Source organism: Brienomyrus brachyistius, chromosome 3 (genome assembly GCF_023856365.1).
Source record: "Brienomyrus brachyistius isolate T26 chromosome 3, BBRACH_0.4, whole genome shotgun sequence".
In the NCBI taxonomy this organism is placed as follows: Eukaryota; Metazoa; Chordata; class Actinopteri; order Osteoglossiformes; family Mormyridae; genus Brienomyrus; species Brienomyrus brachyistius.
This window is the reverse complement of record NC_064535.1, coordinates 3,798,446-3,819,378: the sequence shown is the minus strand read 5'-3', so window position 1 is coordinate 3,819,378 and position 20,933 is coordinate 3,798,446. Positions and strand designations below refer to the sequence as shown.

The 20,933-nt window shown below is 47.3% G+C and overlaps 1 protein-coding gene across 1 annotated transcript; it reads left to right on the top strand.

Moving 5' to 3' along the window:
• The first annotated feature begins 570 nt into the window (after positions 1 to 570).
• Positions 571 to 19,701, top strand: adss2 (adenylosuccinate synthase 2). The gene is made up of 13 exons (XM_049008839.1): positions 571 to 960; positions 11,245 to 11,347; positions 12,283 to 12,351; positions 12,474 to 12,524; positions 12,918 to 12,984; positions 14,370 to 14,477; positions 14,665 to 14,746; positions 14,838 to 14,964; positions 15,566 to 15,720; positions 16,195 to 16,319; positions 16,753 to 16,850; positions 17,118 to 17,267; positions 17,780 to 19,701. Exons 1-13 carry the CDS (start codon positions 763 to 765, stop codon positions 17,830 to 17,832), a joined length of 1,386 nt encoding a protein of 461 aa, XP_048864796.1. The 5' UTR covers positions 571 to 762; the 3' UTR covers positions 17,833 to 19,701.
• The last annotated feature ends 1,232 nt before the right edge of the window (positions 19,702 to 20,933 follow it).

Sequence of the window (20,933 nt, the reverse complement as noted above, 5' to 3'; positions counted from 1 at the left end):
TGGTGTTTTACTGCTTAAAGAGAAAACATTAGGTTTAATTTGCTATTTTAAGGTAATTAACAGACCTGAAGACCCTGGGAGCACCAACGACGGTAACGCTTCCCGCCTTTTCTGAAATCCTGTCAGACGATTAATATTAATTGACGATTAATCAATCATCCAATCAAATTTAGCATAGTGTCGCGAGACCTGGCAGGTGATTCCTCACAGCAGCGTTTAAATAGATCCTTGCCTCCCACTAAAAGTTAACTAAAAGCTTAACAGCTGTGTTTTAAATAGTTTTGTAATATGCTAGTCTTTAGACAGCAACAAGATTTTGTTGCACAGTGTTAATTGGAATGACAACTCTCCTATTTCTCTGTAGCCACAAAATACGGAGTGTGCCACAATTACTTTTCTCTCCAACCGTTTTCTTATAAACTTGTGTTGCAGAAGCTCGCGGTTACATATAAATGTGTAATCTTACTATTGACCAAATGTTCTCGAACAATGTTAAGAAACGTCTTAATTTAAAAAGTGCTTGTGCAGCCACGGTTAGTAACTAATTTTGACCTATTTTGCGTGCACACGCAGGAACTGGCAGAAACGGACATGCACGCAGAGTCCCGGCCGGAGTCTCCGCGCTGGGGGGCGTCAGAGGAAAGGACCACATCTTTACCCGGCCCTGCGCTTTAGGGGCGTGTCCGATTGGCAAAGCCGGCCAGCTACGCACGGAGCCGCAGCGGATCGGAACTCCTGGGGGGGAAAGAGGCAGAGGTAGTCATGTCGGGGAGCGGGAGTATGTGCCCGACGGAGGCGCAGAATGGGGGGTCCTGCGGCGCCGCCAGGGATCCACGTGTTACCGGCCGGGCCGTCGGAAACAAAGTCACTGTGGTGCTCGGGGCTCAGTGGGGCGACGAGGGCAAGGGGAAAGTCGTGGACCTGCTGGCCCAGGACGCCGATATCGTTTGCCGATGTCAGGTAAGCGGAGGGTAGCAGCACACCGGCACCTCGCTCGCCGGCTAGCCCAGCGTAAGCTAAGCAGCGCGCCGCGGCGATGCGTGAAGCCTTGCAAGGTATTAAACTGGTACTGGAGGACAGTCCTGAACAAGTGTCTGGCTAGCCGGCTGGGGAAGTCACCGGGTCTGACCTGGATCCAATGACATGGCGTGCAGTAGGCAGATCCGATTAATCGGGACAATCGCGCGACTGGAAAGCAGCAGGGTGGGGTGCCGGAGGTGTTTCAGTGGGGAGCTAGCTTGTCCCGCTGCTCGGCTAGCTAACAGTTTAGCTAGCTGGCTGGGTAAAATCCAAGATGTCACTTTGGAGCAGCGAAATGCAGGGCGAGCTGGCGGTAAATTCTTAATGTCACCTTGAGCTCCGCCGCGGTGCTTTTCGCTGCTCCCTACGTGTGATCGTGAGCTTTTTATTTAATGCTGCGGCGTGGTGACTCTGACACGGGAGAATATGTGCTTTTTATTTGTCACAGCGAAACTCATTTTCTGGGATTCTCCTTGGTCTTGTATCATAGCTGGATGCGTTAAAACAGGGACGTTCAGTGCTGTTCGAGCCGTGAATGACGCGGCCAGTTGAAATTCCCACGACCAAAATAAAAAATGTTACACCAAGGGTGCTTTCCAGGCAGGATGGACGTGCAAAGTCGTGTTTATATGTGCTGGTAATTGCCTTATTACTAATAATATTAGTGAAGCTATGTGTTCTATAAATAAGACCCCATTCCTAACCGATATACAATCTAAAGCCACGTTTTTCTGTAACGAGGGAATCGCTAATCTCAAGTTTTTAATGCAGTTTTATGACTTCCATTTCTAAAATCTTGTAACAAAAACATGTTCTTAAATTGCATTAAAAGGGTAGATTCTCTCCCCCCTGCTCCTGCTTGGAGACGTTTATCCAGTTTTAGTCCTATATTGTCCTGCTGTGGGTAACCTTGTATGAGGACTTCATAACTGTTCCTCTTTCCACCCAACCGGCTCTGAAGTAATTTCCACCCCCTGGGGACTAATAAAGTATATCCACCTTCCTCCCTACCTGACTGACTACCCATGAACTTGGGAGTCATTTTGCTCCTGCCTACTGAAGACATCATGGGTTTTGTCCAGGGCCTGTGTCGCACCAGTAGCGACTTCTTGAGCCAAAAGTACACAAGGAATTAGATAAGATCCTATTACAGATTTTTTTCCCCCTCCACTGTAGAACATTCAATTGTGATTTTTTTTTTTTATTTTTTTTTTTTGTAATGACAGCTTGTAAAATGGCACCTCCAAGCCCTACGGTTAACAGCTGAATGGTGTTGTGTAAGATTCTGGTGAGAGATGTAGTGAAGGGCTTTCTTTTCTTCTAACTACTTAGACACTGTTGCCAGTTGCAAGGAATCGAAACTTAAGTGTGGAACTCAGATGGCCAAGGATGGTAGTCACTCTGGCCTCCATCTGCTGGCACTGGGCCAACAATGTGGTTTTTTTTGGCACTGACTGCCTCTCCATTTCATCGCAGGTTTAAGGGCAGCGGAGGACTGAAGATGATGCATGTGGGTGCTGTGTGTTTTACAAAGGGCTGGGTTACTGTTTCCTAGCGATGCACCAACTGCATTTTCATTGGTCCATCCCAGACATCGGTTTATCTGTCTTAATCAGAATCGGTATGAGCAGGTCTGGTTTTTCTTCATTTAATGTTAGTTAGCAGACTGAACTTCAAACACTTCTGTAATTAAAATATTCTGCTGGGAAAAAAGCTCAGCTAGATATCTTTTTCTCCTGGTGTTGAAGTAAATGGGTTCTAAATATTTTTGGGGTATTTACAGACAAGTTTTTGTTGACATATTGTACACACTGCAAATTTAACATCTTCGTCCTGCACTGTAAAGAATCTCCAGATAGGCATGTTTTAAGTGTTTTACCTCACCTATCATGCGATATTGAGGGGAGGGAAGGTGAGGGATGTGGTGGGGGGGGGGGGGGGGCAGTTCAGAAGTGTGGGTGGAAATTGAGTTGGGAGTTGGAATGGGTGACATACTGGCCATATCACGATAGTTTTGGTTATAGTTATGATCCATAATATAGATGGAGGTTTTCCTCTATATGTGTAGTAAAGCTAATCAGCATGTATGTTCTTGAGAAACACTGCTTATAGTATTAGAATAGTAAAGGCATGTAAAATACTGTACATATAAAAATTTAATCATTATAGCAAAAGTGTTTACGTTTTTAAAGTTTCAGATGTTTTGTGTGCAAATGAACATTTATCTTCTTTTAGGTACCTGCACACTTCTAAACTCAGTTTACAAACAATATGTAAAATAAATGTAATATTTTTTTGGTTTTGCGTCAGTAAGAGGTGTTTGCTGCTGTTTGGCTCCTTCAAGCTTCCTGGTTGTAAACAGCGTGAGAGCTGCTGTCGTGACGTTGCAGAACATTCCAGAATCCGCAGATAAAATCAACCAACTCATTTAGCGGCGTCTCACAGGGAGGCTGCAGGGGGAGACGTGAAAAAACGTTTCTTTTTTCATTTCATTTTAACAATGACTAACGGCTCACCAGTTAAATATCATTTCCAATATTTGGTTGATTTTGTTGAAGAGTCAACTTAAAATGAGGGTCTTTCCAGATATTAAGCATCCTTTCAGTGTTTGTCAATTTCTCTAAAAACAGAAATCTTGCAAAATAGAATTTAGATTTAAATTTTGGATTTTTTTTGTTCATACACATTCACCTTCTGTTTGAAGAGCAATGTCATAAGCATAAAAAATTGTAGCTGGTCGACACAGTGCAGTGCAAGTCAACACAGATATAGGTATTCCCCCCCCCCCCCCCCCCCGAGAACTTTTGGCCCTTCCGTCATATTTGTTCTGGCAGTGGTGTTGCAGTTTGTGTTTCGACCCTGTTAACTGGTGACCAAAAGCGTTCATGGGCCAGTACCAATCCTCGCAGACGTGTGCTAATGGCAGATTCCTCAATTTTGGAAAAGTGAAAAAATTGTAGACATTTGGAATTGTCCATGCATAAACTTTAGGTTACTTAAAATATGTATTTATAGAGCAATCTTTTTCATAAGGTATGAATTCGCAGGCAGCTACCTCACTTTTACAGCTGCATGCATGTACGTCATATTTTACAAACATGTTGGACAAGTCCTTTTCTTCATTAGTGTGCATCTTACTATTATTTTAAATTGCTCTCCGAACTTGACAATCTCCTTCCGTCTTCTGCGAAAATAGAGTGCATGCTGTGTGACCACACTTGTCAACAGGATCACCACTTAATAACATGGGCAGTGCAGCGCTGAGATGCTACGCATGATGAAACTGCTTTGTTTCACTTTTTCCTGTTGCAACCTCTGAACATCCTGGCGTCACGTGACAGGCACTTTCTGGTTTGTTCTGTTAATAATGTTGAGACTTGCACTTGTACCTGAACATTCATAGGAAGCTCAGCTTAGAGCACTTATGCCTGATTAACTCCTTTGCAGCGCATCTGCTTGCAATGTGGTATTTGCCTGACTTGTACATCGCTTTGGACGAAATCGACTGCAAAATAAAAGTAAATGTATTGCTGTGTCGTGATTGGATTATGGATATGGTTGCATCCGGGTACGATAAAATGACGCCCAATACTGGTTGGGATGTTAGTTGGTAAACTACTTGATTGGCTGATAAAATTTGCAATATTTAGACTGATTGGCCAACTGCCAGCCAGCACCGATCAGGGTAAAAATCAGTCATTTCTGGTCACTATTCGATTGATTGGTGCCCTACATAAGGAGCCTTATAATGACTTATTACCAGTGTCTTTCATGAGGTGTTTCAAGCTGTCAAATGATATCATTTGTCCATTACCTAGTAACTACTTATTTTAGAGCACCGACATTTAGTAGATACTACAGATATATTCTCTTTATTATTCTATCTTTGTTCCAATAGCACTGTTGCCTCACACCCCCTTGTATTGTAGACTTGAATCCCACTTCAGGCCTGTGAGTCTGGGGTTTGTTGTTTCGGCTCTGGTGGAGTCTCCTTCCTCCCACGTGTATATATAAGCTCTGTGATGGACCATCCAGGATGCACCGCATCCTCGTACCCTGTGCTGCTTGGGGTAGGCCGTTGGCCCCACTGCAACCCTTGGCCTGGGTGAGTGGCTTGAAGTTGGATGGATATTACGAAATGAAAGCTTATTGTATATTAAAGGGTGTGAATTATATATTTCCAATTATTCTAATCTGCAGGAGAAAATCGGTAGGAGGCAGGATAGGGTGTCAGTGTGCGGTATCAATATTAATGGCATTCCGCTTCTGCCTGTAAAGGCACACGCATGTCAGGCTTTGCAGGTGAATTTAGGTAATGGTCTTGATTCAACTTTGTGTGGTTGGGTGTACATTTATAGCCATGATTTTGTGTGTAAACTTACTCAATTGGTGCAGAAAGGGATAAACTACCCCGTAGCCCTTAGCATATCCCAGGCGGTCTGGCATAGTACTCATATTTGCATATTTTGAGTACGACAGTAGGACTAAATATGATCCGATGAGATTCTCCTCGTGGTGCCAGACTGTTGTTCACGAGACCATCCCCTAATCCTCTACCTGTCACTTTGCCAAGTTGAGTTTTCCAGAGCAATGGCTTTGGTCTCATCCTCCACGGCTATGTTGAGTTCATGTTTCCCATTTACACCTGATTTGTCCGAGTTTAATGAGAGGCGTCTGATCTCGTGCCACAAAGTTGCAGAATTACATGGGGCACGATCGAGCTGTTCTGGCTCCTGTACCAATGACGTTTGGAAGGCTGCTACTCTTGTGTAACAACCATGCTTTTGCATATGCAAAACATCTCCACATAAAGTACTCTTTCATCACTGTCACTCTGTTAACTTTTGGCCTTATAAATGAAACCCAAGCCTCACCCTATGAGCTGCCTTTCGCAGGAGAAGAGGAAGGTGGGGCGGATCTTTTGGAAGGTTATTTACATGCCTCTTCAGGATCCAGGTGCAGAAACAAATATTGTTTCAGAGACATGTTCTTCCACACGTGGCATGAACCTTTTGGAGAACACCTTATGGGCTATGCGACCCAGAGACTCCAGCAACATCTCCATGCAATAAGGTGACAATACAGCGGACAGTCTTGTACTGTATTTAAATGGATGCAATCGCTGCTGAAGCAGTAGATGTTTCAACCATCGAGCAGTTTTCATCAGAGCATTACTATGAAGTTTTTATGTGAATTAAATTGTTTGTAGTTTGCATTGTCTCTGGTTATCACTGGATGTGGTTTAGGCAAAAGCTGTGAGTCTCACTAGTCACCTGTTAAAATGTTTGAAGAGGCTCGGTACAATTCATTTGATTGGGCTGTCATATGGAGTAGCATTTTCACGGTAAACCCCAAGGCCGCGGCTGTAGTACATCTCTCCACAGCATGTCTGACGGCACACTGGCCCTCGCCCGAGGATGACTCACTGAGCCGTGTATCTGGGCTCACTTAGTCTTCCCTGTCCTGTCACACCCACCTCCCCCAGCACAATGACTTTGCAGAATTATAACAATCGAGGAGGTAGGTGGCACATTTCCGGTGGGAGTATTATGAATGGTGACTTGCGACGGGGAGCAGAACACCGAACTCAACATTCAACATGCACGATGAGGTCTTAGGCTGGAACCAAATCTCCGGGGGGACGAAGCGGCACTTAATCAGCTGACTTCCAGCAAGTGAGTAAGCATCTTAGAAAAAGGGCCGTTCTCGGTTGGGTAATGTGGGTCGTTTCCGAGTCAAACTGAGGACGTCGAAGGGTGAATCAGCATAGCCTGTTCAGGTTTAAATGCTGGAGGCTCTGCTTCACGTGCAAAAGCAGGTGTTAAAACGAAATATTTTAATCAGTCTTTTGCCAATTGGGACAGGCTCTGATTTTCCACACAGCAGTCGATCGCATTCTGGAAAGTTCTTTTTCTTGCCCGTGTTTACTGCACTCAGGTAGATAAACGAGAATTTGCACCCCATGTGCAAACGGCCCCGGCGCCAATGCAGCCAACTGCACATCAGCCGTCAGGTAAACACAGTTGGCTTTAGGCAGCGGGCAGGAGTCTGCCAGCAGTCAGGCCCCCAGGGCGGCACATGCTGCCCCTCGCCACTCCTCCACCCCACAGCAGGCGGGCTGCCAAGTCTCTGCGGCATTTAAAAATAACCCACAAAACTGCATGTGCTGCTGTGTCAAAGCGAGCACCGGGGGTGGTGTCCGCATGCCCATAGGGGGTTCATCTCCACGTTCTCGTTCCAGCTGAGGGATGGCACCTCAGTGATCTGGTCTTCCTCCTCCTGATGGTCTACATGTGTGAATGATGACCGCCGTGTTACATGCGTCTCACGTGCTGCCTCAGTCCGGTCGCTGATAATTTCTTGCCCATTCAGTTGGCACCTTCTGTAGGCCTAGCTAAAGATGAGAAAATCACCCCCCCCCCCCCCGCCCCGCTCCGCAGTCTGCAGACCGTTCTTCCTGGTATGACTCATTAGTAAATAAAAAGTTTTTCGTTTTTTGATGCATTAAGACCACGTTGAGTGTATCAAATATAACCGTGACAATTCACATCTCCCCGTTGACAGTAGAGCCATTTCAGGTGGTTATCTGTGGTTGCCTTAATGAAATAATGCAGTCAGTTCATAAGCTGGTTGTTGGATACCTGTAAATGTTTTTTTTTTATCTCTGGATTTTACAAGTGACGAAATTAATAATACAGAAACAGCTGTACAGACGCTCTGAAACTTACACATTCCTATTGAAAGGGGAATGTTGTGGTCTCTGTTTTTCCATGTGTCTTGTCTGTGCCATACTGGAGCCATGTGCTCGAAGATTGCATAGTCCCCCTAGAAGAGGGGCCTGGCCCTGTCTAATCTGGTTCTCCTTAGGTGATTCATGTCGGACATTGGAGCCTCAAGAAGTGACATCAATACCGGGCTGGCAGGTACTGTTGATGAACAGCGTTCCTGTGGCGCTGCTCCCTCCGGCGTTTGCTGATCTTCTGTCAAGTGGGCTATGGTGGAGTGTGGTTGGTGATAGCCTGAGTCTGCCTGTGTGCATAGGCCCAAAAACTTTAACGAATCAGTATTACATTACCGTCTTCTTCTGAAGATCAAGATTACGACTTTGAGTAGTTGACAGGGAAAATGCCAAAGCTGGGGAAATGACATAGTGGCTATGAAGACAGCTTGGAGAAGCTAGTTTGTAATTCCCAGTATTGCCTTGTGTGTCATACTTGGCCAGCTGTGTATCTAAAGAAACCTTGCTGTATATTCTAAGTAAGACATGGATATTTTTTTGTTAGCGATTTGCAGTTGCTTGTGGTCAATCTATGTGCAGTTTTTTTGCCCCTCTTTGAACCGCTAAGAGCATCAATATAGAACTGAAACTATCTTCCATCCATCCATTTTCCAAACCGCTTATCCTACTGGGTCGCGGGGGGTCCGGAGCCTATCCCGGAAGCAATGGGCACGAGGCAGGGAACAACCCAGGATGGGGGGCCAGCCCCTGAAACTATCTTCCTTACTTAAATTCTGGATCCTGCCTGTACACTAGTGTAACAGGACCTGGACTGGAGACCGATGGTGTAGAAGTAGTGCTTCATGACCCAAAGTGATTGTCAGATCTGTGCCAAAGCAAGAAGACAGGAAAGAACCCTTTGCTTGTAGTTTAATGAGGACTCCTTGGAACTTTCTTGGAGATATTTCTTTGGTGTTAAGGTGTTAGGCCAGGAATTAATCCTGCTGTTCTGAGGATCCTTCGTTCTTTGGGATCCAAGCCCAGCTAGTCGGGATTTGTTGGCCCAGTCAGGCTTATTGCTGCCTGGAGGAACCTAGTAGGGGATTCAAGGGGAATTTGGCTGTGTGTTCCCCAGAACGGACACCTGGTCCCTTGAGACGCAGTTGGATAGGTTTCAGACACTCAGAGGGCATTCGGAGTTTCTGCTGGCTTTGCACTGTGATTCGGGCTGCAGGATTCTCGCCCGGTGTTGAAAGCATTTGTTTTTGAGCCGTTTTGAATTTCAACCCCAACATGGTTTCAATTCCAACAGCCTGTTTTTCCTTATTTGTGGCTTCTCGTGCATTTCATTAGCTTTGTTCAACATCTCTTCTTATTCAATTAAAGGTTTCAGATGGTAATACAAAGGCAGTTCATCTCCGTTGTGTCTGCTGCTTCAATGCCTTTGAAATGGAATACGCAGAAATGAATAAATGTATTTTTGTTCCAGTACCAGTGACTTCTCAAGGCTTCTCCCCTGACTGAAGAAGTTGTACAACTGGTTTCACAGCCAGTTCATAACCTGATACGGCGAGCTGTGGGATACACCTAGGCAGGAGCAGCACGAGTATTCGGCTAATCGGCCAACAGTCACCTGCTAGCCTTAGGAAATGTTGTGGAGCCTGGCTTTTACGAGAGAGCTTGTCTAATTTGTGACTCGCACCCTGATGGATTCCCAGAATGGTAACGCACGGCTACATGGGGCCCGGTGATATTTTGGAGCACCACACGTGATGTGACCTCGTGGGCTGCGGACGTCCTGCATCGGCATCGTAAAATGCCACGGGAAAGGAGTGGCATTCGCAGACGCACTCTGGTCCGCTCGCCTTGGACGGAGCTAGTCAAAAAATAGCCCCAAACCCCGCCTGGGTGCGTGTGGGGGCTTGCGGTATCTCTGTGACTGATTTATAACGCAAGTGACCCTATACGGACGTCACCAATCTCATCTGTTATGTGAGCGATGTCCTTCTAAAACCTCCAGGACAGTCATGGTGTATTTGAGCCTGTTTGGCATTTATTGATACACTGTATAATATGAAACATTCTGGGCCCTTAGTGCCAGCGTTTGTAGGTTCACGTCCCTCATGGAAAAGTTCGACTGCATTGTATGACAAACCAACAGAGAAATCCGTGTCCTGGGTGCCCGGTTTAGGACGCCCACATATTCCTCTGTCAGTCTGGAAATAGAAGGTGCCAGACTAGGTGTAGAAGGCTTTGGTGTCCGGGGAGAGCGGTTGTTCCCCAGGTTACAGCATGGCCAGTCATGGGAGCTCCTGACAACATGATCTAGCGTGGCAACTGGAGGGGGTGTGAGGAGGGGTCGCAGTGCGGCATGGCGGCCTTACAGGCAAGGTCCTCCTGCTGTCAAAGCTCCTCCATCAAGCGGGCAGCAGGGGGATCCTCATTAGAGGTGCCTGATTCCAGCCTCTCATGGTATTCAGGTTATCAGAAAAGAACATCAAACAGGGCAAAGTCTGTAGCTCAGCAAGGACCTCCTTGGCCTACAGGTATGCAGGTGTCATGTATGGAAGCGACTTATCAAAATAAAAATGTAAAATATGCAAGAACAGCATGTATTTTTTAGCATATTGATTCATTATATTACATCTTATTTAGTTAATGTTTGGAATGTCAGTCATTCTCAAGCTTTTTAGAAATTGTTCTGACCAGGAATTATATTTGGAACTTTTTAACCCGATCAAAATGGTGCATTACTCTAAAGGCTTTTTGCCGAGACTGTTGGAACAGGAAGTATCATTAATGTTACCTCACCTCCTCAATTGTGCAGCGCTAAGCCTACCTGTGGGGGGGGAGCATTGCCGGTAATTATAATTCAACTCCTAGACCATAGTTTGTGGGCTATGACAACCCCAGCCGTCGTCATGCCAGTGCGAAATGAACAATGGGAGGTTTCACTGGAAGCTAAGGTATGCGGGAGTGGTCAGATATCTTCATACAAACTAGGTAAACGTGCCATGGTGGTGAATCACTGGAAGACATTGGAGCTGACCTCCGGAAACTTGAGCTTTAAGTGCGATCCTCGGGGTTACTTCCAGACTACCTCAGGTATAATGTAGAGGGCTCTTCACACTAATCATAGCGTAGATGGTTACCAGGGCAACACTGCCTGCGGATGGAAGACATAGATGTGTGCAAACATGACCTGTAGTCTCTTAGTAACCAGAAACTGTTTTCCGGTTGTTTTTGGATTGTTTGGATCTTTTGCATCTTCCACTTCAAGAGCAAAATAAGGACATAAGAGGGCAGCATTATTATGTGCGCAAAACCTGTTTCCATGCAGGACCCACATTGGTTTTGATAGCTTTAGTGCCTTCTGAGGGTGGCCCTCTTCTCTAAGTGCCAAACGCTGTTTTCCAGCAGCCTGTGTCTGGGCTGCTTCCTGCTTAATAAGCATCTCGGGTTAAGAAAAAAAAAACACAACAGTTTTTCCCTTGATGTCTCCAAAGGGCGGAAACAATGCCGGACACACTGTGGTTGTGGACTCCGTGGAGTATGACTTCCACCTCCTTCCTAGTGGCATCATCAACCCCAACGTCACTGCGTTCATAGGTGAGTGCCAAAGCTCGTGGCCGCCCCTCTGAAGACGGCAAGACCTACTCTACTGCTCCAAAAAAAGACCTACACGTTTTGTCTACTGTAGAAAAAAATGGTAATTGATTAGACTTTGATGCCTATGATCAGATCATCCTTGACCATTTTTGATTGGTTGATCTTGGCTTTAACTTATTGTTAATTGGCTGCTTCCAGTAGCTCCACCCACCTTAAATGTCAAAGCATTATTCCTATGGCTGCTATCCGCGCTCCCAGATAAAACTGAAAATTAGCTATCGTCAAGAGGATGTGAGTGAAACCTGCTCTTAGCTGGTGTTGTCCTCATTAGTGAGATGTCAGGCGGCTTTTCGCGAGGCCGTGCCAAAGGCAGGAGTTGGCTGCCAGGGCTGCGGACCAGGAAGCTACATGCAGGGTTCATCCGTAGCAATCTCATTTCGCTAATGGTCTTCTGTGTTTATCGTCCCTGGCGACAGGAAACCAGCCTTAGTCGGAATGACAGAGATCCGCTAAGGCATTTTGTTTAGCTTGTTCTAAGTATGTTCCATGTTTTTCCGCCTTGCATATTAAAGGTGTATTTGTAAGTTATTTACACAAACTTTGCCAGTCTAATATTTTATTTCATTCGAATGAATCTTTATCATCATAAGAAGCTCTGGGCTGGGTAGTAAAACAGAACCGCTGCAGGATTCCCACATCCTGAACATTAGCATATTACCATAAGACAGTTTTCGAGCCTTTAACGAAAGAGCGAGGATGACTGTGCTCGGAAGAAGTACCGTTTTCAAGACAGATGGTGGCCTGGTTGTTCCATCCTCTAATGTTCTAGGAGGCTTCAACATCCAGCAGGTCCTTGCAGGTTAATCGTGGTGTTTGTCCAGTGTCCCGATTACCTCCTGGTCTTGTTCTTCGGTTAAAAAGGGCATTTTTCACAGGCAATGGAGTGGTGATCCACCTGCCAGGCCTCTTCGAAGAGGCCGAGAAGAACGAGCGAAAGGGAAAAGGTGGGTCCGCTCTCGGAGACGACTGTGGTATCTGGTGTTTAATGAGAGTGGGGCCGCACAGGGGTGCTCACCCACTGTCTAATTTATTTTATTTTTTTCCCCCATCTGCCGTCGATTCGCAGGTCTGGAGGGATGGGAGAAGCGGCTGATCATTTCGGACAGGGCGCACATCGGTAGGGACCCCCAGCAAGCCGCTCCCTGTTCCTCCTCACGCTAAAGAACATAAGAAGTGTTGAAGTTGCAGCGTGCAGTTGGTGGCAGTCCTGTGCCGTGACCGAAAGCCTATGTTCAGGTCTGCCAGCAGGGAAGTGACTTTAGGGTGCTGTGACGTGAGGCGACTGTCCCGGAAAACCCAGAGAAAGTCCCACAGGGCTCGCTCTCCGTCTTCCTCTCGGGCTTCCTGTTGGCGCTGAGCTCGTCCTTCAGTGGTTTTTGTGGGAGTGACCTAAAAACTAGTTTGATGTCAGGGACTGGGGGGGAGGGGTCGTTTTGTTTGTTTTCAGCCAGAGATACGAGGTTATCTGGGCCACCGGTGTGACAGATCGCTCGTCTCCCTCTGCCAACAGTTTTCGATTTCCACCAGGCGGTAGACGGAGTCCAGGAACAGCAACGGCAGCAACAGGCAGGAAAGAAGTAAGTCCTCCACCTCTCCACCCCCCTCTCCAAGGCAACAATAGCAGCCCACCCCCCAAGCCGCAGAAGCCCTTCTCACTGCAGCCCGAAGGGGTCTTTTGGACACCAGATGAAGTCGACCTCGATGGCTGAAGGAGGCTTAATTAGTTGAGCCCATGAGATCTCTGCTGCAGGTCAAGTCCATGGGCAGCAGTGAGAAGGGAGGTTGGAACAGCCAGGAAAGCCGCCCACGGTATCACTTACCGAGTATCGCGTAACCGCCTGCACATTCGCAGCGAAACACGCCGGGACTCTCGCATGAAGCAAACGCACTTTGAGGTGCCGCAGTCAGGAATCGTGAGACCCCCCCCCCCCCACCCGCAGGAGCCTCTCAGGGTCCTGGCGACTAATGGTCTGTTGGAAAGCTGCAGGAAGACACTATTCTCATGAGAAAGGGGGAGGGGTGTTTGTCTCTCTTCTGGCACGATAAGTTTATTACTGACTGAACTTTTTCCACGGGTGAAAACTCAAGCTCCACATAACACAGACCCCATATTACACACCCTGTCCATCAAGCCTTTAATTACATGGGGTGTTTCTCAATATGCGTACTTAGCTGTTCTCATTTACCCGCTTATCGCCATTTTCCGTTGCCGAAGACTATTTCCAATACGCAAAAACAAATTCAGAAGACACAAAAAATCCCTGGATGTCGTTCTTGCCCCTCCTCAAATAACAAGGATACGTCGGTTGCATCCCCACCAAACGAGACCAGTCCCACAATTCATTGCGCCCCAGGTTCAGTCTTGGAAGGCAAGTATGCAAGACTGGTCTTGCCACAAATACTATCTTTGCGTTCTTGGTATTGAGAATCACCGATGAGATGCTTTGGACTTTCATAGGTTTCACTTTGATTCTGGTTGAGCGTCTCCCCCAAGGGCATGAGAACGAGGAACTCTTTGTTGGGGAATGTGGCTTGGTGCACGCAGGCCGACTGGGGAAGCCGCAGATCTGCCGGCACAAGTTTTGTGTACAGTACACGGCACCCTGTGCTTAAATGATCACACCTCCTTGCCTCATCAGTCAGGGAGAGCCGACAGCCAATCACAGTATCACCCTTGTCTATGTGGCCTTACACTAAGCAAGCGGATTGTTGGATGCCGGACCTGGTTGGAAGCCGAGGCAGGGATGCTGGTACCTGCCATGCTTGTTTCACAATCTGGACCCTTGGGGGTTGGGCCCGCTCTCGTTCCGATGGCCCCAGGCAGGAACCCACCCCAAATTGCGTTGCCTGTTCACACACGAGTGCCTGAGCTTGACCTTCACCAATGTCGGCTCGGCCATCACAGGAAACGACGCGTCCAGGTCGTTTGGCGTTTCACAGTTTGTTTATTGTATCTTTCCAGCTTGGGAACGACGAAAAAGGGCATTGGGCCCGTTTATTCAGCCAAGGCGGCCCGCAGCGGCCTCCGGATATGCGACCTCCTCTCTGACTTCCATGACTTCTCTGACAGGTAGCTCTGTGGTCTTCTGTCGAATGTATAGAATGTAGAATCTTCCGCTGTTGAAATATACAAAATCATATTACCTAGAATAATGTTGAGATGAACTTTGAGGCTTTCGGCAGGCATATAATCATCAAACATGTCAACGCTCATACGTGCTGGATACTCTCTTAAGGGCTCACCCTCCTCCTTGCAGGTTTAAGGTGTTAGCGATGCAGTACAAGGCCATGTACCCCACCCTGGAGGTTGATGTCGATGGCGAGCTTGAGAAGCTGAAGGTGAGTCGTTGGCTGCCGACCTCAGAGCCTCACGTGGGAGGACGGGTGCCCCCGAAGTGATGATCCTGTGTGCACACGCATGTGCCTGCAGGCGTACGTGGAGAAGATCGAGCCTATGGTGCGGGATGGCGTGTACTTCATGTACCAAGCACTTCACGGGCCCCCGAAGAAGATTCTGGTGGAGGGGGCCAATGCAGCCCTCCTGGATATTGACTTTGGTGAGCCCGCACCCCCCCCCCCATTCTGTCACACCTTGTACTGACATTCAGTTCTGTTCCGATCCGTGCTGAGCTGGGCAAAACAACCCGTGTCAATTCACTAATGTTTACGGGCTCCCAATGAGCAAAATGGAATTTGATTGGCTGTTGAACTAGCCAGTCCACACCGGCTGCTATGCTAATGAACACCCCACACTCACTCACCAGATGAAATGAGACCCTTAGGGCAGGGCTGGGCCCTTGGGGCTGGGGGTTGCGGGGGGGGCATGAGAAATACAGGCCAGTCAGATGCCACACCGGTCGTATAGAAACAACGCAGGACACCTTGTGACTGGACTTGTGCTGCCATGTGCCTGCCCCCAGGTTAGAATTACAAAACACCCCCCCCCCCCACCAGCACACCTCACTCCACACCCCACCCACACAAGCCGCGTGGCTGACCTTCATATGACCGGCTTCCAGTTGGCTGCCCGGACGGTCCATCCAGCACAACCTACGATTTCACAAATGGCTTTTACAGCCGAGTTTGAAATAACATCACCGCATGCGATGCTGTCTCCCTCGCCCTCCCCCAGGACACTGACTTGGCTCCTTCTTTCAGGGACGTACCCCTTTGTCACTTCCTCCAACTGCACCGTGGGCGGAGTATGCACGGGCCTGGGCATGCCCCCACAGAATGTGGGCGAGGTGTACGGTGTAGTCAAGGCTTACACCACACGTGTGGGGATCGGAGCATTCCCCTCCGAGCAGAACAACGTAAGGGCAGCCCGTCTCTTAGCAACCACCTCCAGTCCGCTGCTGTCGCCGTGGACGCAGCGTTCCCTTTCTTTCGTGTGACACAACATGTGTTTCCAGGTCGCCTGTCTTCTTGAAGCCGCTGTCAGTTTATTGTTAAACGGCACCATCTATTGGCTGAATGTAATATTTCATTTTGACCAGCCCGTATTCGACGTTCCACATGGATGTTCCAGGAACTGGACTTCTTTCCATTTCAGAGTAGCCTGATTGGCTGACTTATGGTGCCCACTTATGTAATATGGAATCCAGCTGTTTAAAGTTTCCTTTTTAAATAGAACGTTACACATAGTTTCCACCTGAGATGCCAGATGAGGCACCTTAAATGGTGACTGAAATGAAGCCAGTGGGACCTGACATGGGAGGCCAGCGTACCCAGCGGCTCAGACTGGTTTTCGAGATCTGGCCCGACGTTCCGCTCTGCCTTCTTTGAAGGACGTCGGTGAGCTCCTGCAGACCCGGGGGAAGGAGGTGGGCGTGACCACGGGTCGCAAGAGGAGGTGCGGTTGGCTGGACCTGGTGCTAATTAAATACGCCCACATGATCAACGGTTTCACTGCGTAAGTGGCACTCGGCCGCCGCCGCCGTCGCCTCTGCAGCGCTGTCCGGTTCGCGCTTTCTCTGCGGTGCCAGCGTCGGGCACACTTGGCATGTGACACCGAGTCGAAGGCCTCACACATTCAGACCCGTAGCCACTTTTTCCATATCGCACAGTATCTGCAAGTTTTTTGTTTCGCAGTAAACAAACAAAATTATCATGCTTGTAGGTCAGTAAGTATTCTCACTGCCCGCGTTTATTTCTGTTTAACTCCTGTTCTGTAGATCTGACCATCTTGTTATTAATACAGACGGTGACCTACATTTTTCACATTCCCATTGATATTGGGGAATATTTCACTGTCGGAATCATTGTGGCCTGTGCCAGTGGTTAGGAATCGGCTCAGCGAATCGGTTTAATCTGGTCACTCTGTCTTCTTCACTGTCATCCTGCAGGTTAGCCCTAACCAAACTGGACATTTTGGACGTGTTTTCTGAAATTAAAGTCGGCGTGGCTTACAAGGTGGACGGCGAATCGATACCTCACTTCCCAGGTGACCGTTCAGTGTGCTTTGCGCGACGGAACCCGCCGGCTCTCTTTCTAAGGATTCTTTTGAGGGTTTATTGGTGGTTAATTATTAACTTTATTGGACTTGTTAAAAAAAGAATGGAATCAGTGCGAGTCCCCTTGCGCCTGAGGGATGGGCTCCTTTTGTCTTCCCGTTCAGGGTTTGCCTTCATAGTCTTTTCGGTTTGTAGGACGCACAGAGATGCTCCCGTTACCATGCCAACCATGTCCAGCACTACCTTCTGTCTTCCAGCTAACCAAGAAGTCTTACAAAAGGTGGAGGTGCAGTATGAGACTCTCCCTGGCTGGAACAGTGACACCTCTGGCGCTAGGACATTTGAAGAGTTGCCCGACAATGCCCAGAAATACGTCTCCTACATCGAGTCGTACCTGGAGGTGCCTGGTGAGGGCGGTCTCCCATTAAAGCAGTGATGTTACTTATTCATGTGATTGTCTGTCTGTACGAATGGCAGTTCCCTGTATTATAATTTCAGAGCCATCTACCTATCTTTAGTATGGCGTACGCACCATGGAGGATTGCCCTGTATACCTACATTTGGTGTGGCTCGATCACTCGACTATTCATCTTGTCTATCTGTGCCCTGGCCAACATCCCACACTGAATGCTCCCCATTACAGCATCCTCTGTAGGCTAAAACCTTCTACCCATGTGACCTCGGTATGGCCTTGGGTCGTTGGTTTTCTTGCAACCGGGACTAGAACCTGCTTGAGTTCCTGAACATGGTCATGTTCCCCATCCCTTCTGCAACGCTCAGCATAGCCTGGTGGAGATGAATGACCCCTGAGAAGCAGTTGCCATGGTTACTGTTGACATCATTGTGACATCATCGTGAGGTCATGAATGGGGAGGGCTTGGCATTCACTGAGGTGTCTCCCTCTCTCTCTCTCCCACAGTCAAGTGGATCGGCGTGGGCAAGTCCCGGGAGTCCATGATCCAAGTCTTCTGAGGGGCCTCGCTGCTCCCGGAAGAGGGCTGCCGCCGGCCCATCTGGACGTCCCACTGCTCCCTCCCCCTCCCCGTGCCAATCAAGGCCCTGGGGCTTAAAAGTTTGGGGGAGCACAGAGGCACCTAGCTACATATGGAGACTTCTCTGTGTGGGGACCTCTCTGTCTTCTGTGTGATGCCAGAGGGACAGTGGGCCAATCAGGGGTCGGGGGGGGCTTTTTGGAGCAGATGAGCTCGCCTGCTGTGTAAATGCAGGTCTCTTCCTCACTGTCCCAGGACCGTTAAACCCGCGGCTCCAACTGGCAGTAACATAAACAGCAACAATTGTAATAACAGAAATGATTATACTCTTAAAACATGGATGGCTCCTCCCTCCCCCATCCACCCCCACTCACTCCCGTTCTTCTCTCCCGGTCCGGGACGCTCCAGAACCTTGGAATCTAAAAACGGAGCCACGTCCGCATGCCGTGTGTCTTGTAGATGTCTAGTTTCGCCTCAGCTTGGGAAATGTCCAGTTTTCATTCTGCGTTCTCCGTTGTCAGTCTGTCCTTTGGGAACAAGGTGCGTGTGTGTGTGTGTGTGTGTGTGTGTGTGTGTGTGTGTGTGTGTGTGTGTGTGTGCGCGCGCACGTGCACGCATGCGTATAAGGAGACCTTTATGATCTAAAAACTTTCAACCCCACAATGCACTTTCATCTGTTACCTAACCAGCCGTCACAACGCAAGTTCATCACTGTTTGTGACTTATTTTTTTTATGTATTATTGTTGGTGTATAAGGTTTTAGATCTGGCTTTATTCCTGAAGGTACCATGTGGGGGTCAAACTGGATTCAGTGCTTCCCAGAAAGGACATCCCCACCTTTGTAATCGTGACTTGAACGCAGATTGATTGGCATCTTGATTGGCTCAGTTACCTGGCTGCTGTGCTTGGAGGCCCCTCACGTCTATGAACAGAAATCACACTGTTGTAAGGAGCGCGACCCGGCATCCGTGACAGTCATTCACAACGCAACGGCCCAAGGAATGTCCTTCTTATGCCTCTGTTTATATTCTTTATGGAAAAGGGAGGATGATACTATTTAATGAGGTCAGTATGGCCTGTGAACACCATGTTCTACCATGTAAAACTCAAAACATCAAAGCAGGAATGTGTTTTAATATACAGCCGTCGTTTGGCGCGTTCTGGTTAGTCCTGGTTTTTCCTTTGCTGTTCATATTTTTTAAACATTTTATAGTAACCTGGAAGGTCTTTCTTCTTCCGAGCAACACGTGACTGCGCCAGCTGTACCGTTCTGTAAATGTGTCAAATGTACGCCGCAGATGCTTCCAGAATGTTCTGATCCACTTGAGTCGTCCAACCTCATCTCCTGACAGTTTGAATAAATTAATCCACCGCTTTCTTTTTTCTCAGAACTGCTAAGAATAAATGTTTTTCTGTTCTTTTGTGCCGATCAAAACGACAGTCTCGATGTGACCAGAAAGAGTTCAAGGTGAAATTTGCATGAAGGTTTGTGAACCATAATGAGGTCTAAGTTCTATCGTAAAGGGTCAATATGTTCATTTCCACGACGACTGCATGTATGTCATTCGCCTTGCTTTATATTGCTTTTCTTTTAAACATGGCCTGTATCACTTTAGTGGGCCAGAGTAGAGTGCTCACCGATTGGCCACTGACCAGTGCATTCAGCCAATCAAAAGGGTTGACTGTGTCCTTTAACACTGTTCCATGTGAACAGGGGCAAGAATTGAAAAGTTGCTCTCCAGATAGCGAGGCAGAGGAATGTAGAGGAACTAGCACTCTAAGGATTAAGTGGATTATATACTGTGTTCTGATGCATTGAATAACTGGTTATAAATCATACAGTATTGGCTGTGGTGTTCTGGCTGTGGTGTTCTGTCTGGGTTCACAAACTTCTTTGATACAGATGTATGTTTAATGTAATGCACATGGAACCTAGAGATTTGAGATTAGACAGGATTTTAAAAACACCTCCCCAGTCTGATTTGTTGTTTTCTAGTTGCACTGATCAGTGGTTTACCACACAAGATCGGTATTAACCCAATACTTGCGGAATACAATCGTTCAAGCATCCATTGAAATGCACTGGGAATTAGCTAAAGGAGATAATTATTAATAAAGTTGCAAGTTTGTCAGGTTTGAGAAGAATGTAATGTTTACATATTAATTGCATGTGTATTACATAAACACTTGCATATACAGTATATATGTATTAGAATAGAATAGAATTAGGAATCTCGAACCACAGGTAATCACGAACACGCCCTACCTGCACCAACAGAAGTACATTTAATAACATCTGCTTTTAGATGCAGCTGTGTGGTTTGGTCAGTAGCAAGAGGCATTTTAGAAGTGTGACTGAGCAAGTGGGGATCTATTTAAATCTCTGGTGTACGCTAGGTCACTTCAGTGTGTGTTCTGGCTAAATTAAGTGCTACTGAATGAAACATCCCAAATGATTTGTTTGAGTAAATGTTCATTCTGCAGACAGGGTTCTGGATATGTTACCCTATCTGGCCCCCAGTGGGGGTGGGGGGGGGCAGCTGCTTCACTTACCTTCTTGGGGAAACTTGATATGATTGGGCCAGATCCAGCCCACCCACAACAGGACATCATGGGAGGGCTCACGATGCACAGACCCTGGGGGTTGGTCAGCTGACGACACAACACTGGGTTGCCTGGCAACCCCAGTGTGTCCTCCTACCTCTGCAGGGATATGTCACGATGAAGAGTGTTTTAAGAGATGACAGCTTCATTAGTTTAAATGCCTTGGCAAGAGAGTAAAAATTTTCAGTGAAGTATTTTTGTCAAAATAATGATGTTTATTAATCAAGAAAATTACCCGAGCGATGCCGTACGCATATATCACCGACAACGCTAAGAACAAAGTGTCATTTGCAAACTTTCTTGTCGGTAACGATGCTTGTCCTTCAATGAACACAAGAGGGCGCTCATTCCTTTGAAATAAAGATTAATGAACTACTTCTAACGACACCCCATAGTTTAATGTTTCGTGCCATAAACACAATATGTTTTCTGCGTATCAAATATCTCCGTTAGTGGTTGCCAAGCTTACTGATGGCT